This window comes from Cricetulus griseus, chromosome X (assembly GCF_003668045.3).
Source record: "Cricetulus griseus strain 17A/GY chromosome X, alternate assembly CriGri-PICRH-1.0, whole genome shotgun sequence".
In the NCBI taxonomy this organism is placed as follows: Eukaryota; Metazoa; Chordata; class Mammalia; order Rodentia; family Cricetidae; genus Cricetulus; species Cricetulus griseus.
In genome coordinates this window covers 70333468-70352965 of record NC_048604.1, presented here as the reverse complement: position 1 = coordinate 70352965, position 19498 = coordinate 70333468, and the positions used below count along the sequence as shown (strand labels likewise).

General features: G+C 39.4%; 1 protein-coding gene and 1 non-coding gene across 9 annotated transcripts in view; one reads left to right on the top strand and one right to left on the bottom strand.

The window, feature by feature from the left end:
• Window positions 1-1087: 1087 nt before the first annotated feature.
• The window catches only part of Eda (ectodysplasin A), a 401969-nt gene continuing 383558 nt past the window's right edge, over window positions 1088-19498 (top strand). For all 8 annotated transcript variants that reach the window (XM_035450187.1, XM_035450186.1, XM_035450185.1 and 5 more), the window contains exon 1: window positions 1088-1483. In XM_035450187.1, the coding sequence (XP_035306078.1) occupies window positions 1088-1483 (396 nt within the window). The remainder of the gene's footprint in view (window positions 1484-19498) is intronic.
• Window positions 12342-12448, bottom strand: LOC113837519. Its single transcript, XR_003488148.1, has one exon. It is a non-coding gene; the product is annotated as a U6 spliceosomal RNA (small nuclear RNA).

Sequence of the window (19498 nt, the reverse complement as noted above, 5' to 3'; positions counted from 1 at the left end):
TTCACCTCTTTGTGACCCTCAGTTTACCCACCTGCTCTTGGAAGGCTCGTGATCTTTCAAAACTTCTGCAGCCCTGGAAGAAGATAAACTTTTGGCTGTGGGCTCACTCACACAACACTTTCAGCCTTGTGAAAAGGATTAATGCATATCTGTTGAATGAATTAATATGTCAAGAAATCCTAGGAAACTGTATTACCCTTCAAGGGATAGTATCACTTCAGTTCCACTAGGCACTTGGCACTAGGCTTTGACTGTGCCCCCAGACTCACTCTAGGAGTGAGACATCCTGATTCCCAGTCTGTTTGGCTCCCAGGCTCCTAGGTCTCCTTTTCTTCTGGGAGCCATTGAATTGCAAACACAGCAGGCATGGTTTCATTCCAAACCCTGAACTGTTTTAATTAGTTTAACGTCTGTTAAACGCTTTGAAGATTGAAAGCAACAGATAAGTACTGGATGATGTTATTAACAACTGCAGTTAATTGCAAACATTTCTATTAATGCTAGTTTCTGCCTCCTTTTCTTTACTCCACGTTCTTTCCAAGGTTCCCAAATTCTTCTCAGCCTCCCCCTCCTGCCCTCCCCCATAGCGGCGCTGCCGAAGGGTTAAACCGGGGTGGAGTCCAGAGATGAACGACAGCGGCAGTCACCAACTGCAACGGGGCAAGCGGGAAGAGCTGGGTGGGGCTGCCAGGCAGAGGTGAACCCCCACGCCCCCAGGCCCCGCCCCACGGCTGGAGGCCCGAGTGGAACAGCAGGAGGCGGGGCGCCCAGACCTGGCGGGCCCGTGGTTGGGCGTCCCGGCCGCCCCTTGAGGCATGGGGCGGGGTAGGTGAGGACCTCCTCCCTCATTCCCTCTTGGGCCGCGCCGCCCCTCTCTCCCGCCCCTCCTCCTCCCTTTCCCACCCCTCGGAGTGGAGCTGCACATGCGGCTGCTCCCTGTTCTGTCCCGCCCAGCCACCGTCGCTCAGGAACGGGTCCCTGCAGCCCCCAGCCGATGGCAGGACAGTAGCCGCCTGTCAGGGGTCGCGAAGGGCTGAGGCAGAGGCAGAGGCTCCCGGGCCTCAGATAGTGGCTGTCTCTGGAGGCCATGGGCTACCCCGAGGCAGAGCGCAGGGAACCCCTGCCCGCAGCAGCGCCAAGGGAGCGGGGCAGCCAGGGCTGCGGCTGTCGCGGGGCCCCCGCTCGGGCTGGCGAAGGGAACAGCTGCCGGCTCTTCCTGGGTTTCTTTGGCCTCTCGCTGGCCCTCCACCTGCTGACGCTGTGCTGCTACCTAGAGTTGCGGTCCGAATTGCGGCGGGAACGGGGAACCGAGTCCCGCCTCAGCGGCCCGGGTGCTCCTGGCACCTCTGGCACCCTAAGTAGCCCTGGTAGCCTCGACCCCGTGGGTCCCATCACCCGCCACCTCGGGCAGCCGCCCTTTCAACAGCAGCCTTTGGAACCAGGAGAAGATCCACTCCCCCCTGACTCCCAGGACCGGCACCAGGTGAGTCACCTAGGAGGGGCGGCGGCCTTGGAGGCCCCCTCCCCTGCTAGGTTGGGTGGGGGCCTGCGCCTCAGGGCTTGGGGGACTCTGCCACTCCGAGCCAAGTTACAGGGCAGGACCTGGGAGTGGGCCGGAGAGCTAGGGAGAGGTTGTCCGGGGCAGGTTGTTCTCAGTTCTTGGCTTGGCTCATCCAGACCCTCTCGGGTCCCAAGGACTTGGAAAGCCCAGCCTGCTTGCGCCGCCCCCGGGGGGTGTGGGCTGCTTCGGGGAAAAGTTGGCCGGGCTCGCACCCGGGCCGGCGGAGAGGTGCCTGCGCCGCCCCCGTGGCCGTCTAACGGCGAGCAGCTTGGCCCCTGGTGCCCCTGGTGAGGTTCCCTGCCCGCGGTGCTTGTTTCTTCGTGTCCCGAGCTGATGCCAGCACTAGCAGGCTCCTCTTTGGAGTTGGAGCTGTAAACAGCTGTAATAACTGTTCCACGCCCGCTGAAACAACTTTTAACCGTACTTTTCAGCGCCGGGTTCTTGTGCGCTGACCAGAATGTGAGCTTTTTCACACTTACCTGCAATTTGAGACCGATTGTCCTCAGCGTTCTCGTGAGGATCAGCGCCCCTGAGGAATTCTGGTAGAAATATGCCGTCTTGCTAGACAACTTCTGAACAGCAATTTAAAAAATCTATGGAAACAAAACTCACCCTTTGCATGCCGGTTCTGACACTCTTCTTGATGGAGTGGGGTGCAGTGGGTGTGAAGGGTTTTCATTATCGCTAGCTTCAGAACAGGAAGTTGGATTTTTGTTTTGTTTTTGGTATTCTTTAGAGTGTTTGTATCCCTTTTAGCAAACCATTAGCTTGGTTGTTTTCCTAATTCTTTCTTCAAGTAAATTCAATGTACTTGGTATTAAATACTCTCGTGGTTGCCAAAGCTGTCTTACATGTGAATCTTAGGCAAAGCAACCAAGGATCTTTTTGAGTGGTTAAAGACTAATGGTTAGTTTGTACCCTTTTGAGAAAACAAGTTGTATAAGTAACTTACTTGAAGTGACACATGGAAGCCTTCTGTATTTGGTCCATAGTCATTGTCACAACTCTTTAAACATTATTTGTGCTACTTTGACCTTCAAACTTGTACACTTTAGAGCTGTCACATTCATAACAATCTCTGTCAGGACTGACATTTTTCTCTTTTATAATGTGTTTTGTAAAAATGCCCCAGCCCTAAAATGCCTTTCAAACATACTCCAACTTATATAACAGCTTATCATAGAAAAGAATCTGCAGACATGCTCCTCATACCTGAAACTTTAAACACTATGGCTGGGTGATAATTAATTAGGACTCTGGATCTTTTATTTATCTTCCCCCTCCTCATCCCCATAGAAATACTTAGCAGCTGCACATTAATATTCTGTAAAAAGTATCAGAGAGTTCAACTTCTCTAGTCAACTGGTGGTCAAGGCTTTTGGGCATTCAGGGTGGACAGAGTCATGTTCATGGACTGAGGATTAGGCGGACAGCTGTATTCTAGAGCTTCTGGGATAGCTTGGGACTCTCATGGCTTTGTCATGGCATTTAGTTGCCTACACTTGTGTAGCACTAAAATACTTAGGTGTTTCAACACAGTTTCTCATCTCCTTTCCTTTAGAATCTTTCTAGATTAGTCCTTTGGGACAGTCAAAGCAATGATAGTAGCTCTTTACAATTATTGGCATCAACTTGGAATTGAAGTTTTTCAGATTTGTAAGGTACCACCTAAGTCTATTTTGTTGATTCCTTTGGAGAACTTATAGCCCCCGAGGGAGAAGTAAATGGCCCAAGATATCATAGCTTGAGTCAAAACTAGGATGAAGTTGGGTCTTCATCTTCAATTTAGTACATATTACCCCATAAAATAGTATCTACCAAAAAAAATTTTTTGAGGGGAATGAGGCAACCACAGGTTGGAACTCCATAGTAGACTTTTTACAAAATGAAGGGCTCAAATCTGTGTCGTTTTGTTCTGCTCTAACTACATTTTGACCAGGCTAAGTTTAACCATATACTCCTTATTTGTCTTGAACTTAACTTTCAGGAAAACTGGAATATAACTGAGGAAGTGTTAACTCAGATTCAACTTGTTTCTCTTGAGGATATTAGTTTTAGCATATGAATAAGCAAATATATGAATAAATAAATAAAGGAAAAGTTGATTGGCTAATTGAGTTAAATTGATGTGCTATATCTGGGTAAAATTTCTAGTGCCCTGGTGCACCCTCTGCTGGTTTTGCAGTGACATTTAATTGTACTAACTGCTGACAATCAAACTTCTAAGTTGTGCTGACAGATTCTGATTCATAAATAAGGAAGTAAACAGCCTCCTGGGACTTGGTCACGTAGGTCATATTTTATATTTTAGTTTTTTAACATAAACAGCTGCCGTTACAGCAAGTTTTGTACAGAGAGGATCAGAGACAAAAACATGCACCCCCCCATGGGCAATATATTTGGGTTTCATATGAATGTATTTAGAAAGAGTGAAGGCAAGCTGATGATACTAAACTGTGGTGAGCAGATCAGTCAGCTCAGCGGCATTTCGTTATGTAAGGTCGTAGTACACTTAGGCAAAGGTGAAGTTATCCATACTTATAAGATGATTGGACTTCGGGCTCTCAGTCATGACTGAAGGAAGGACTCCAGAAATCACTGAAGGTGTACGTATTGCATACTGTAATTAAAAAAGAAGCAGGATACAGAAGGAATTCAGGAATAAAGCAGGAAAATCAGCAAATTTCTTCAAAGGAGGTATTAGAAAAGAAGGGATACAGTTGCTGGTCATAAAGAGTGAGAGGATAGCATCTGGAATCATGGACTGTCTCCCTTAGCTGACGGAGATAAGGAGCTGTATCTGGATACTTCTTAAAGATTAGCTTAAGGGCTAGGGATGCACCAGTAGCATCTGAATTTGATAACAAATAATTAAAAACATTACAAATCACTGGATCACACTATAGAGAATAAAGTCTGGTCATGATTATGTCCCTCAAATGTCAAAAACATGGTGGAAAATCTCAGGAATGTGTCAACAACAAAACAAAACTTTTTCCATGGAGAAGATCAAAATGAATTTTTGTCTACAATCAGACAGAAAATTCTGGTGGCTGTTTCTCAAGAAAAAGCTAACAACTGATTGATAAAAGATCCAGAAACCCAATTAAATTGATCAAAAGGGGGAGATTTTCTAGTTTTTTTTCAGTCTGGAGAGAGAAGAGAGAGAAAGGGGGGAGTACAAAGTCTTCCAAATCAGGAAAGAGATGAGTATGGTTAGTGTGTTGGTGTAATTTAATGATCTAAGCTCAATAAATAAATATTCCTCTGTGCTAGTGTTAAATAATGTTTGAAAAAGTTATGTTGTGAGAGATAAACAAAGATAGCATCTCATAATCTAAACTGCAGGCAGATCAATAGGAATTTATTCAGGACTGTTGGAAATGCTTGAGGTACATTCCTAATTATTTGAGGTGATGTTATAGAAGGTAGCTTTAATGTTCTGCAGAGATCTTTTGAGTATAACTAGATACATCATTAACATACCAAGATTTGATATTCCTAATAACTAAGACTCATTCTAGGTGACTCATGTTGAACATAACAGATCCCACAAGTTATGGAATATAGATAAGTTGTTTATGAGTTTATATGTAGACTTTTCAATGTGTTCTTTAAGGCTTTTGATGAACTGGTTTCATGATTTTTCTCTTATTTTTACTCTCATTAATTTTACTCCTGGAAGCTACCCACCATATTCTCTTTGGGGATTATTCTGTAGTTGTTACTGATTTTCATCTTAATAATCTGCCTTTACATTAAAGATCATCAGAAATATACATTCTATATTGTCTTTATGATTTCTAACAGCACTAATTATAGGTAAGTGGAAAAATAGTTGTTGAAGTGAAGTTTTTGGGACATGTGTGACATTTATATAAAACAAAGGCATTTTATAAAACAGCTGTGTTTCTCTCTGGTCCTGTTAAGTCTGTGAACTGTCACTTTTGCTTAGGTAAATAGTTCCATTGGTAATGTTTCACTGGTTTCTAAAATAATTAGAAAGTGAAGTGAAAAGAGGACTCCTAATCATGTGATCCATTTCCTAGTTTCACACTTTCCCTCTAAGATGGTACTAAAAGCTTTTTGTAATACATTGCTTGATATTTTATTTGCTTTTCGGTCTCATTTTTCTCTCTTAGATCTTGTGAAAAATGATCTGTAATTTATCTGTAACTACCTTAGAGAGAAGATCTTTATACAGAGAATTTCTGAAGTGATTTGAATTCCCAAGAATATTACCAGGAAAAGCCTTGTGCCTTTGTCTGCAAGGCAGCCATTGTAGAGAACCATCTTTGTCTGACTCCTTTGTAAATACCCAACACCTATTTCCTCATTTCTATTATTTTTCTTTACATTTTATTGACATATAATTACAAATATAGAAAAGCATACACATCATAATTGTACCATTTGATGAAATAGTACAAAGTGAGCACACAAGTTGCTTGCACCTAAGTCAAGAGATAAAATATTTTTAAAACCCTGCAAAACCTTAAATGTGCCCATCTTATCACTATGTCATCCTCACTCTCCAAAGATAATGTTCTACTACCAGAAATAATTTTGTTCATTTTGAACTGTATATAAATGAAATCAGATAGATGTATTCTTTTGAGTCTTGTGTTTTTTTGTTACCATATATTTTTTGAAAACCATACTGTTGCAGACAGAGATATTTTTAATTTCTATTTTGTGTATTCTGTTGTTGAAATATATCATAATTTATAAATCATGGTAATAAATATGTAGGTTATTTCCAATTAGGAGTTATTATGAATAATGATATTTCAGATACTTTTATGCATGTCTTTTGGTTCCAATTATTAGAATTTCCATTGAATATATACCTAGGATTAGTTTCTATGCAATGGAAAATACATATTTTGAAATTATTGATGACAGTTTTTCTTTTTTTTTTACATTGTAAAATTGATACCAATGTATTTAAAAGAGGACAGAGACATTCTATGGATGTGGATCATGTAATAAGAAAGAAATAGAAGGGCAGATATAGTCAAATTTCATTATATACTTGCATGGATTTATCATAATGAGCATTTAAACTTTGTGTAATTAACATGTGCTAACAAAAATGTAAGTTGAAGTTCTATCATACACAGTAAAGCCATGGGGCTGGAAAAATCGCTCAGTGATTAAGACCACATCCCTGTCTTAAGAAGATCCTTGTTTGGCCCTTAGCACCCAATGGTGACTCACAACCAAGTTCCAGGGATCCGATATGCTCTTCAGGCCTCCCTATGATCCTGCACACACTCATTGCACATAAAACTCATATAAGCGCACACACACACACACACACACACACACACACACACACACACACACACGCACGCACGCACGCACGCACGCACGCACGCACACAAACATAAAATTTAAAAGCATGTAGGTTTAATAATAAAATAACAAAGGGGCTATTTGTAAAACATGACATATGAAAGTAGGGAATCTTTTTGATGACAGTTTTTCTAAACTATTGAAGATCTGCATTCTCACCAGCAATATATGAGAATTGTAGTTTTTCTATACCCTGCAATCACAGCCATTCTGGTGAGTCAGTTTGTAGTGGTATCTTGTTATTGTATGTGATATTGGAGCAAGGCTTCAGGTATGCTAGGTAAGTAGTCCATCAGTGAGTTACACCCTTAACTTTATCTTAGGATTTTAAGGGGTTCTTCTCAGAAGATTGATGAGATTGTGTTTCTTATCATATGTGTTATCAATTTGGATATCTTCATGAAGTAATTATCTGTTTGCCTATTTTACTGTCAAACTGCCCTATTCTTACAGATTTCTTATATAATTAAAATATGTTCTTTTTAATTATGTGTATGTGTGTTTGTGTATATGTGAGTACAGGTTCCTGCAGGAACCAGAAGAGGGCTATGGAGTCCCAGGAGCTGGCAGCATAGGCAGTTGTTAACCTCCTGACTTGGGTGTTTCAAACTAAACTCAGATCATCTTCAGGAGCAACAAGCACTCTTAACTGCTGAGCCACCTCTATAGCCATAGAAATCTTTATATACCTTGGAAATGGATTCTTCTTATAGTTTGGAAAACATTCCCAAATTTGTGACCTATTTTATAATATCTTTTGATGAACAGAAGGCTTTGATTTGGCACCAGGGAAATGTCCAGGGATCCACAAGGATGACCCCAACTAACAATCTAAGCAATAGTGGAGAGGCTACCTTAAATGCCCTTACCCCATAATGAGATTGATGACTACCTTCTATGCCATCCTAGAGCCTTCATCCAGTAGCTGATGGAAGCAGAAGCAAAGAGTCACAGCTAAACACTGAACCAAACTCTTGGAATCCAGTTGTAGAGAGGGAGGAATGATGAGCAAAGCAGTCAAGACCATGCTGGGAAAACTCACAGAAACAGCTGGCCTGAGCAAGTGGGAACTCATGGGCCCCAGTCTGACCACTAGTGAATCAGCATAGGACTGATCCAGACACCCTGAACATGGGTGTCAGTTGGGAGACCTGGGCAGTCTATGGGGCCTCCGGCAGTGGAACCAATATTTATCCCTAGTGCACAAATGAGCTTTGGGAGCCTATTCCCTATGGAGGGATACTCTCAGTCTAGATACATGGGGGAGGGCCTAGGCCCTGCCCTAAATGATGTGACAGATTTTGATGACCCCCCATGGGAGGCCTCACCCTCCCTGGGGAGTGGACAGGGGTGGTGGTGGAGTGGGCTGGGGGGGTGGGGGTCATGGGAGGATGGGAGGGGGAGGGAACCGAGATTGGTATGTAAAATAAGATTAAATTAAATTTTTAATTTAAATAAAAACAAAATTTTGATATTTTCTTTCATAAATATTGTTTTGTATCCTGTTTAAGAAATGTTTTTCTAGGGGCTGGAGAGATGGTTTGGCAGTTAGGAGCACTGGCTGCCCTTCCAGAGTTCCTGAGTTCAATTCCCAGCAACCACATGTTGGCTCACAACCATTCATGATGAGATCTGGTTCCCCCTTCTGGCCTGCAGGCATATATGCAGGCAGAACACTGTATACATAGTAAATAAATCTTATTTTAAAAAAGAAATATTTTGGGGTTGCTGAACACATGGCTCAGTGGATAAGAGCATGTACTGCTTTTGCAGAGGGCCAGAGTTTGGTTCTTCACACCCACCAGGCAGCCCATCACCACCTAATTTCATCTCTAGATGATCCGAAGCCCTCTTTTACACGCACACACACACATACATGGCACACAAAGCAAATCTTTCTAAAAAGATCTGCTGACTTTGCAATCATTAGACATGCTCATACATTATCATTTAGAAGTTTTGTATTTGTGCCATTCACAGATTTACAAGCCACCTGGGATTGATTTTATGTGTGGTGGAGACATAGAGGTCAGGCTTTATATTTTTCCATATAAATATCCAAATGATTTAGTCCTTTTTATTATAAGGATTTTTCTACTTTTCTACATTCTTACTTTTTCATCCATCCATTGTTTATATACACCCAAAATTGTATCTGAATTGTTTATTCTAGTCTGTTGATCTGTTTCTCATCAGTCTGTTTTCTGTTGCTATAACAAAATAATTGAGGCTAGGTATTTGACAGTAGAAAAGAGATTACTTAGGTCATTTTTGGGTATTCAAAAACATCCCTTCAGCTTTTGTGATGGAACTCTTGGCTGGATGGCAAAATGGTGGAGAAAGAGAAATAAAAGTTCAGAAACGTGAAAAATTGCATGGATTGTCCTTATTTAATATTAGCCTACCCTTCAAGAACTAATATACTCTGTAAGAAAAGGATGCATTCTTTCAGAAGGCAGTGACTTACTTCAGTGGTCCAATTACCTTGCACTGAGCTCTACTCTTAAAAGTTTTACCATATCATCAGTGCCACACTGAGGGCTAAGCAATCCATCACATGAATCCTTAGGATACAAAACCACAACCAGACCATAGCACACCACTGAATCCTATAAGCTTTTTGATATCTGGGAAAGCAAGTCCTTCCCAACTTGTTCATATTGCTTTAAAACCATCTTGCATACTCTGAGGATTCTTTAGATTCTGGTTTATTATGTGCCTCAAGAAAAGAGAAACCTCTTAGAATTGTTATTGCAATTACATTGAATTTAAGAATTGTATTCGTTAAGGGTTCTTTTCAATTGTGATGATAAAACACCATGACCAAGACAACTTGTAAAAGAGTTTAACTGAGCTTATACTCCCAGAGGGTTCGTGTTTATGATGGAGTGAAAGGGTGAAGGTGTGGCTACAGGCAACTAGAACAGCACCTCAGAACTCACATTTTGATCCACTGGCTTCTCTTTGTAGCCCCAGCTGTGCTGGGAATCGAAAGCTGTCCTCAAACTCATAGAGATCCCCCTGCCTTTGCCTCCCAAGGATGGGATTAAAAGTGGGCAGCACCACTGTCTGGCCTTTATTTTTATTTTTGCATAGAGAGGGTTTCCAAGGTATGTTTTTTATGCCCTTATATATGATATGATGGATGTCGTGGTTCACTATGTAGATTCCATTTCAGAAATTCAGGACTTATGCCCTCAAGTACCAAGAGTACTACTGTCAGAAAGCAGAGTTCAGCTGAGGGTTTTTTAAAGAAAATTTTCAACCAAGGAAAAACTTCCTTCCATTGCTGCTTGCATATAATGACTAACCAGTGCAAAACTATAAATCACTTCCCATTTCTTCCAAATTGGGAAAACTTTGGAGAGTCATATACCAGCCATACCAGCTCAAAAGTTCAATATAAATTTGGTTAGGGCAATTTGGGCATTGACTTTTTTCCTTGTCATGAACATATGTTGATTCCCAAAGCACTGTATGATAAAAATACTGCATGGTAATCTAAGTCTTTCAATTGACTTGGTAGGAAACCCAATGCGTGGCTACATAATTAAAAAATTGTGATTACAATATAATTACACCATTCCTTCTTCAAACCCTCTCCCTCCATCCAAACCCTCCCATGTAGCCTCCCATGCTTTCTTTCAAATTTGTCATCTTTTTTCTTTTAATTGCTTTAAGTTTAAATTTAATTGCTTCTTGCTGATGTTTAGAAATGTAGTTTAGTTTTATATAATAAGTTTTTATTCAGTAGTTTGCTGAACTCGCCTATTGATCATAATAATTTATTTGCAAGTTCTTTTGGATTGTCTACTTGTCTATCAAAAGGTTTGTGAAAAACATTTTTAAATTTATTCTTTCCCTTTTTAATCTGTATACCTTAAAGTTTTTCCACTGGCCAATTATTCCTGGGCCTGGGACTTTCCCCAGAGTGTAGTTGATATACCCAGTGATATTCCACTGGAGAAAACTGACTTTCCCTTTGCCAACAGACATCAATTGCAAATTGATTCTTGGTTAGCTATGGGACCCAGAGTCCACATTGCCCTCTCAGTGTGGGGACCCTGTCTGGCTTGAACCTGTCCAGATCTTGTGAATGTTTTCACAGTCCTTTCTGAGTCCATATGTGTATCAGTCCGGCATATCAAGGATGGATGCAACCCATTAGGAGTAAAGGGGTCCCACAAGCAGGGAAGCCCCCACTCCGACTGTTAGGAGTCTCATCAGAACACTAAGCTGTATGATAACATATATGCACAGGACCTGGTGCAGAACCATACTTGATCCATGATTGTCACTTTAGTCTCTATGAGCTCCTATGAGCCCAGGTTAGTTGATTCTGTGGGTTTTCTTGTGATGTCCTTGACCACTCTATCTCCTACAATTCTTCTTCCCACTCTTCCATGGGATTCCCCATGCTCCACCTGTTGTTTGGCTGTGGGTGTCTTCATCTGCTCCAATCAGTTGTGGGGTGGAGCCTCTCTGATGATGATTATGCTAGACTCCAGTCTGTGAGTACAGCAGAATATCATTAGGAATCGTTTGCATGCACACACACACACACACACACACACACACACACACACACACACACACACACACACACACAGAGAGAGAGAGAGAGAGAGAGAAAGAGAGAGAGAGAAAGCGTGAAATTGGGTGGGGATGGTGGATGGTGGTGGGGATGATCTAAGAGGAGTTGGGGAAAGGGAAGAATATGGTCCAAATATAATGTATGAAAAACTTTAAAAATTAAAAAAATTAAAATATTTTCTTTATTATACTGGCTAGAACTTTCACACTAATGTTGAATGGAAATAATAATTGCAGCTATCCTTGTTCACTTTTTACCATTGGAGGAAAACTTTCATTTTACTGTTTGTCATAGGTTATATTATTGTTGTTAGTTTTAAAAGATATTTATCAGCTTTAAAATTTTCTTCTAGTTTTCAAAAGTTTCTGAATAACACAAGGAACTACATCATTGTATCAGGTGGTTTTCTTTTATATATTGAATTAGTCACAGAATTTTTTCTTCCTTATTTTGTTAATGTGGTATAAAGCCAACCTTATAACCTTAGGATAAAGCCTCTTTAGTTCCAATGTACTGTCCAGTTCATGTATGTCTGAATTATTGTAATAACATTTCATTTAGAACCTTTGATCTTTATTTATGAGTGAGAGAGATTAGCATGCAATTTTTCTCATTATCAAGTTTGGATATCAATGTTATTTTATGCTGTCATTACTATTGTTTTGTTGTTGTTGTTGCTTACAACCATTCAAGTAAGACTAGTAATATTTTTTCCTTAGCTGTTTGAAAGAATTCATGAAGTCATTTTACCCCAGGGGAGGTTAAATTGTGTTTTATATCCTAATAGATATAGGACATTCAGATAATAACTAACAAAAAATAAAGTTCTTTAATATGGAACGTTTCACGAATTTGCCTGTCATCCTTGTGCAGGGGCCATGCTAATCTTCTCTGTATTGTTCCAATTTTAGTATATATGCTGCTGAAGTGAGCACAAAAAATAAAGTTCTTAGAAATAAATTTAACCAAGAGTGTCAGACACCTGAACACTTAAATCTATAAAACAATGATGAAATAATTGAAGAAAGCAGAAATAAATGAAAATATATTCCATATCTGTGTGTGAGAAGAAGTAAAATTGGTGAAATGTCCATACTATCCCAAGAAAACTGCCAATTCAGTGAAAACCTCATCTAGATTCTGATGACACAATCCAGGTGTGGTGTCTCATAACTATAATTATAGCACTTGAGAGACAAAGTCAGAAGGATTGTGAATTCAAGGGTAGCCTTAAACATGGTGAGTCCTTATATGAAAAAACAAACAAACAAGAAAATAATTCAATAGCATGTGTCACAGAAATAGGAATTATGAAATTTATAGGGAACCACAATATCTAAGTCTATTTCTATTATCAGTTGTATATCTTATTTTTCTACTTCTCTGGCTGTTTTATCATATGTTTTTTTGTCTTTGAATGAATGGCATTATATATATATATATATATATATATATATATATATATATATCAAATGTTTTGAGTAAGTAAGGCCTCAGTTGTTTTTATTTTTATCCAGATAGGAGTTATGTTTCTGGAAACTGGCCTCAGGTGCTAGCAGTCCTATGTCAACTTAATCCATCATGATATTGAGATCATCTGAAACAGGCTTTCTGTCCAAGTGAAAGTTGATTGACTATTCATTTAAACTATTATTCTAATTCAGAACCTAAAGTGGTGCTTTTTCCTGAGTTCTTGTTCCTAGATGGTTCATAAATTTCAGTTTCTTTTATTCTTTTTCTTTCCTGAATCTGTGTTCAGCCTTTTAATAGTATGATATATTGTTATAACAGTTGCCATGGTCATGGTGTCTCTTCACAACAATAGAAACCCTAAGACAGGGGTACACAGATGTGGAAATATAACTTTGAGCAGGTCAGAAAGAATTCCTGTAGTCATGGAATTTTGAGTCAAATGAATTGGCTCGAACAATTCAATTCGATGATGAAGAAAGCAGTAGGGTTAATCTTACAGCTTGGATTATTTGGAACATATGATAATTTGGAGCAAAAAAGATGAACACCAAGCTCAAACTTTTGAATCAAGGAACATTTTCTTGACAAAGCATCTACTGAGTTTAAAACTGAAAAAAATTATTAGCTGGATAATTTTGTTTCCAGTAATAGGAACTGAATATGGCAAAAGGCTTGGAGGTGAGAGAGAACCTGGAATGTTCAAGGAATTGGAAAATCTAATATTTATAAATTCATAGTTATCAATCCATTATGGTGCTGGCATAAGGATAGACACTGTAGGTCAATGGAACAAAATTGGGAACCCTTATATTATAACCAATTTGTTTTTGAAAAAAACAAAACAAAAGCAAGACAGATCACTGGAGTACAAGATTCCCTAAACAATTAATGGTACTGGGAAAATCATATATCCACATTTAAAAAGGGTGGACTTTTAAAAGTAGGCCTAATTGATGTAAATGATGTTTCTCAAAAGAAGACGTACAGATGCCCAATAATTATATGAAAATAACTGTAGGAATATCACTAGTCACCAGGGAAATGCCATTTAAAACTACCATTATTCTAGCTCTCCCCAGTAAAGAATCTCTAATATCCACAACAAAGACTAAAGATCAGAAATGTAGTTGAGGATGTTGAGGAAAGAGAACGTTTTTACACTCTATTGCTGAAGTTAAGTGTGTGTGTGTGTGTGTGTGTGTGTGTGTGTGTGTGTGTATGAGAAATAGAGACAACTATATGGAAGTGTTTCAGAAGTTTAAAATAACTCTCATATGACTCATCAATCCTACTACTGGACATATATTATGAATATGCAATGTCCCCTATAGGCTCATGTTTGAATATTGGGTCACCAGCTGATGGAGCTGTTTGGAAAGTTTGTGGAACCTTTAGGAGATAGAGTCTTGCTACAAAAATTGAGTCACTGGACAAGCTTTGTGGTTTTACAGCCACCTTGGCTTCTTATTTCTTTTCTGCTTCTGTAGTGTGAATTCAATGTGAGGAGCCAGCCTCCTGCTGCAACTTCCTTCCCTGCCATGTTGGAATATATTACCTTGAACTGTAATCCAAAGTACAGTTTTTTCTTCTCTAAAGTGACTTCTTGTTAGGTAGTTTGTCACAGCAGGGAGAAATGAAATCAGTCTTTGGAAGAGACATAAGGACTCTTCATGTTTATTGTAGCACTGTCCACAAGCTAAAAAATGGAAATAACCTATGTAGTCATCAGCTCAGGTGCTGAATGGGTAACAATATGTGGTACAGCCTAGTATGGTGGTGTGATCTGTAGTCACAGTACTCAGAAGAAAGAGGCAGAGTGACTTCAAGTTCAAGGCTAGCCTGAGGCATATAGCAAAATCCTATCTGGAAACAAAAAAGCTAAACAACCCACAAAAATGAAATAAAATAGAAAATGTGGTACATATTCATTATAGAATACTAGTCAATCATAAAAACAATGAAATCCTGTTATTTGTGACAGGATAAATGGAGCTGCAAATCATTAAATGTAGTAAGTCAGTCACAGAAAGACTGTATAGTCTTATTTACATATAGAATAAAAAGTTAATTGCATAGTCTAAGAGTAGAACAGAATGGTGGTTACCTGATGGTGGGGAATAGGTGAGTATTAGGGAGGAGTGATGGGGGAAATAATTGATCAATAAGAATTAAATTACAGTTATATGGAAAAAGATCTGTTATGTCATTGCAGAGTAGAATGACCATAAGTAATGTATGTTTCAAAAAGCTTTAAGAAATTATTTTGTATAGATGCTTACCAAGACTGAAATGGCAATCATGGGTCTGTGCTAGGTCCTCTACATAAATGGTGTGTGGTTGAGTAGCTTAGTGTTTTGTGGGACTCCAAACAGAGGGAGAGGTGGTGTCTCTGACTCTTTTACCTGCTCATGGGACTCTTATCTTCTTACTGGGTTGCCTCACCCAGTCTTGATGTGAGGGTTTGTGCCTGCTCTTATTGGAACTTTTTATGCCATGTTTGATTGACATCCCTGGGAGGTCTGCTCTTTTCTGAAGGTAAACAGAGGAGGAGTGGATCTGGGGGAGAAAGGAGGTGGGGGAGGGCTGGGAGGAGAGGAATGAGGGGGAAATGTGGTAGGGATGTAATATATGACAGAAGAATGAACAAATAAGAAAATATTCTGTAATCTTTCACTATAAAGAATAATAGTTAGGCTGGGCATTGGTGGCTCATGGCATTAATCCCAGCACTCAGGAGGCAGAGGCAGGCAGAGCTCTGTGAGTTCGAGGCCAGCCTGGTCTCCAGAGCGAGTGCCAGGATAGGCTCCAAAGCTACACAGAGAAACCTTGTCTCAACGCCCCCCAAAAGAATAGTAGTTGTTTGAAAAGATATATGTATTTAACCTGATTTAATGGGTCATGCCTTGGGGGCACTGATTTCTCTTCATTCACATACATCTTTTGCCTTTTACATTCACTGTACAATGCATACATGTGTTAAACTATTATACAGAGCATCATTAGGATGTATACATTTTATGTTTAATCTATTAATTAAAGAAGTTTTAAAAGCCATGAATTAAAGAAAAAAGTGAATATAGACATGTACAATACACAATACCCTGAATTAATTTTTAAATAGGCTTAGATTTAAATGCCAGAACAACACTTTTACAGAAAAACAAAAATTTCATGACCTTGAATTGGGCAAAGATTTCTTAGACAGGGAACTGAATATATAATCCAACAACAACACAAAGAAGTGAATTGTATTTGAAAAAAGGTTTGTTATTCTAAAGTAAACTTTGAAAACATGAAAAGAAACATGAGAGTAGGAGAAAATGCTTACAAAATAGGCCCCTTGAAATGCAATAAATAAGAAGACAAACTTAGGAAAAAGATACATATATTTATCAAAGAAGATGCATAAAATGTCCAAAAATATGCTCAACATTGTTATCAATCATGGAAACGCAAATCAAAACCACATTGAGGTATCATTTTTACTTACTAGAATGGCTATAATGAAAAAGATAATGAACAAATGGAGATGAGGAGAATGGGAACACTCATATGTTGCTGGTGGGGATGCTAAATGATATATAGTAGTTTTGGAAAACATGTTTTCAGCCCCTTAATAAGTCAACATAGAATTGCTTATTGCATTATGACCCAATTCTACTAGTATGCTTGTGCCCAAAAGAATTGAAAGTGTCTGTTCACACAAAAACCTCTATAGGAATGTTCACAGTGAGTGGCATTATTCATAATTTTCAAGAAGTGGAAGCAACCCAAATGTCTGATGAATAAACAAATGTGGCATAAAATTCTAATAGAATATATTTCAGCCATAAAAAGGAATGAAGTTTGAATATGTGCTATAGCATGGTAGGATCTCAGAAATATTATGCTAAGTGAAAAGAACCAGTTACAAAAAACCGCATTACATTTTGTAATTCTATTTGTATGAAATGTCCCGAATAGGTAAATATGTGGAGACAAAAATTAGATTAGTGAGTGTATGTGGTGAGTGGTAGGGATTCACTAAATAAGGGCATGAAGGCACTTATTGTGGGAATGAAAATGTTTCAAAACTGGTTTTTACCATGACTCAGGCAGTAGTAGTGTGGGGTTTAAAGAAAATGATGCAAGAGCTATCATGAAATTACAGTTTAGTACAGTTTCTAATAAATGAGTAAATTCTATGGTATATGAGTTATATCTAGATGCATCTATTTTTCTAAAAATGTGTAAAAGTAATGAACAAATATCTAAGAGATATTAGTTGTCTTTTGACTTTTGTTGTTATTTTTCTCCACTTTTTAATTTAAATTAGAAACAAGATTGTTTTACATGTCAATCCCAGTTCCTTTTTCCTCCCCTCCTCCCCTGCTTTCCCCCCACTAACACCCTACCTATCCCATACCCTTTCTGCTCCCCAGGGAGGCTGAGGCCTTCCATAGGGGGTTTTCAGAGTCTGTCATATCCTTTGGGATAGGGCCTAGGCCCCCTCTTGTGTCTAGGCTTAGGGAGTATCCCTCTATGTGAAATGGGCTCCTAAAGTCCATTCCTATGCTAGGGATAAGTACTGATCTACTACAAGAGGCCCCATAGATTTCCCAGGCCTCCTCATATTCATGGGGTGTCAGTGATCTGTTTCTGTGGGTTTCACCAGACTGGTATGGACCCCTATGCTCATCAGTCCTCCTTCTCTGCAACTGGACTCCAGTTCAGATCAGTGTTTAGCTGTGGCTGTCTGCTTCTACTTCCATCAGCTGCTGGATGAAGGCTCTAGGATGGTATATAAGTTAGTCGTCAATCTTGTTACCAGGGGAGGGCATTTAAGGTAGCCTCTCCACTATTGCTTAGATAGTTAGTGTCATTCTTGTAGATATCTGGACATTTCCCTGGTGCCTGATTTCTCTTTAAAACTATACTGGCTCTCTCTCTCTCTGATGGTATCTCTTACTTTGCTCTCCTCTATTCCTCCCCTTTTGATATTTATCTTTATATGAAGAGAATCTTCAAGGCTTTTCATTCCAAATGCTCCAAACATTTTCCATATTAGACGAGTTCAGGATTCCAACCCAGAATAAACTCAACCAGAAGCATCAGGGATGCCAGGCTATTCATGTTTAATTTGGAAAGGCTTTCCTGTCGATTCTGGTGTGCACTTCAGAGTAAGAATCTTTAATTTTTGCAATTTAAGTGATTTAGAGTGGATAGAGCTTAGGATGCACAAATAGCCTTCTGTGGATTGAATATCCTTCCCCCTCTAAAAATCATGTGGAAATTTAATTACTATTGTAACAGTATTATGAGGTGGGACCTTTAAGTAATGATTAGTCAATGAGGCGACATGAATGAATGCATGCTGTTATCATAGAAGTGGGTCAGGAGTTATGGGAGTAGGCTCCCAATTAATATCCATGTTAAGGTCTCAATTAATCTTCTATCTTCCAATATCATTCCAGCCTTCAGAACTGTGAGAAATAAAGTTTTTTTTTTCTTTTCTGTTTTTGTTTGTTTCTTTGAATCAGGGTCTGATGCAGCCCAAACTTGTTGGTGGTTGGCCTCAAACTTGTTTGGTAGTTAAGGATAAAACATTCACTACTGTTCAAGCTTTTGCTTCTGCCTCTCGAGTGCAGGGTTATAGGCATGCATTACCATGTCTGGCTTAATAAATTTACTTACTTTATAAATTACCCAATTTGTGGTATTCTGTTATAGCATCCCAGAACAGACTGTGATAGGGGCCAGCTAATTACTTACACTACAGTGAGCAGTAATTAATTCTGGCTCACAGTTGTTATCTCTTTCTTCCTCTTTTGCCCTCTTCATTACTCCCTTTTCCTCCATGCCTGTCTTTTATTCTTACTCTTAGTCTTTCTGATAGAGATAGAGGAATAGTCTCAGTTCCTACTTAGAGCTTTTTGCCAGACTTCTAAGTTCAATATATAACATATGGATGAATGTGAATGTCGTGTATTAGTGTTGGAGAGATTTTACAAAACCTACCTATGTGGTCACATCTAGGCCCACATCTTCAGAATGTTTAGTGTACCCATGGCTTCATAGGTAATATTGATGTTCATCTCCATTTTTTGAATTGCTGCTCTATAGGAAGAAAATAAAAGCGAGAGTGTAAATTAGGCAAGAGTTGGTCTTCCTTGCCTAACTTCAGTTCCCTTATTATTGGCTATTACATTTTTGTCACTTTTGTTACTAGTCCTACCTATGATTACCATTGACTCAGGAGCTTGTATGGTAGTGAATGCTTAATGAACATACCATTTAGAAAATTAGCTAATGATTGTGTGTCTTTTGGGGAGAGCGGAATCAAATTTCAGTTGTCATTTCCTCAGCTGGGGCTGTGTGCTTGCAATAACCTAAGGAAGGAGTAGTTCCCTGTCTTTTGTGGCTTCCTAGGGATTTTCCTGCTGGTAGCTGCTGAAACCACTTTAAAATAATAGACTGCTGAGTAATTTTCCCCATGTACATCCACTTGTCAATGGGCCTGCACTTCAGAGATG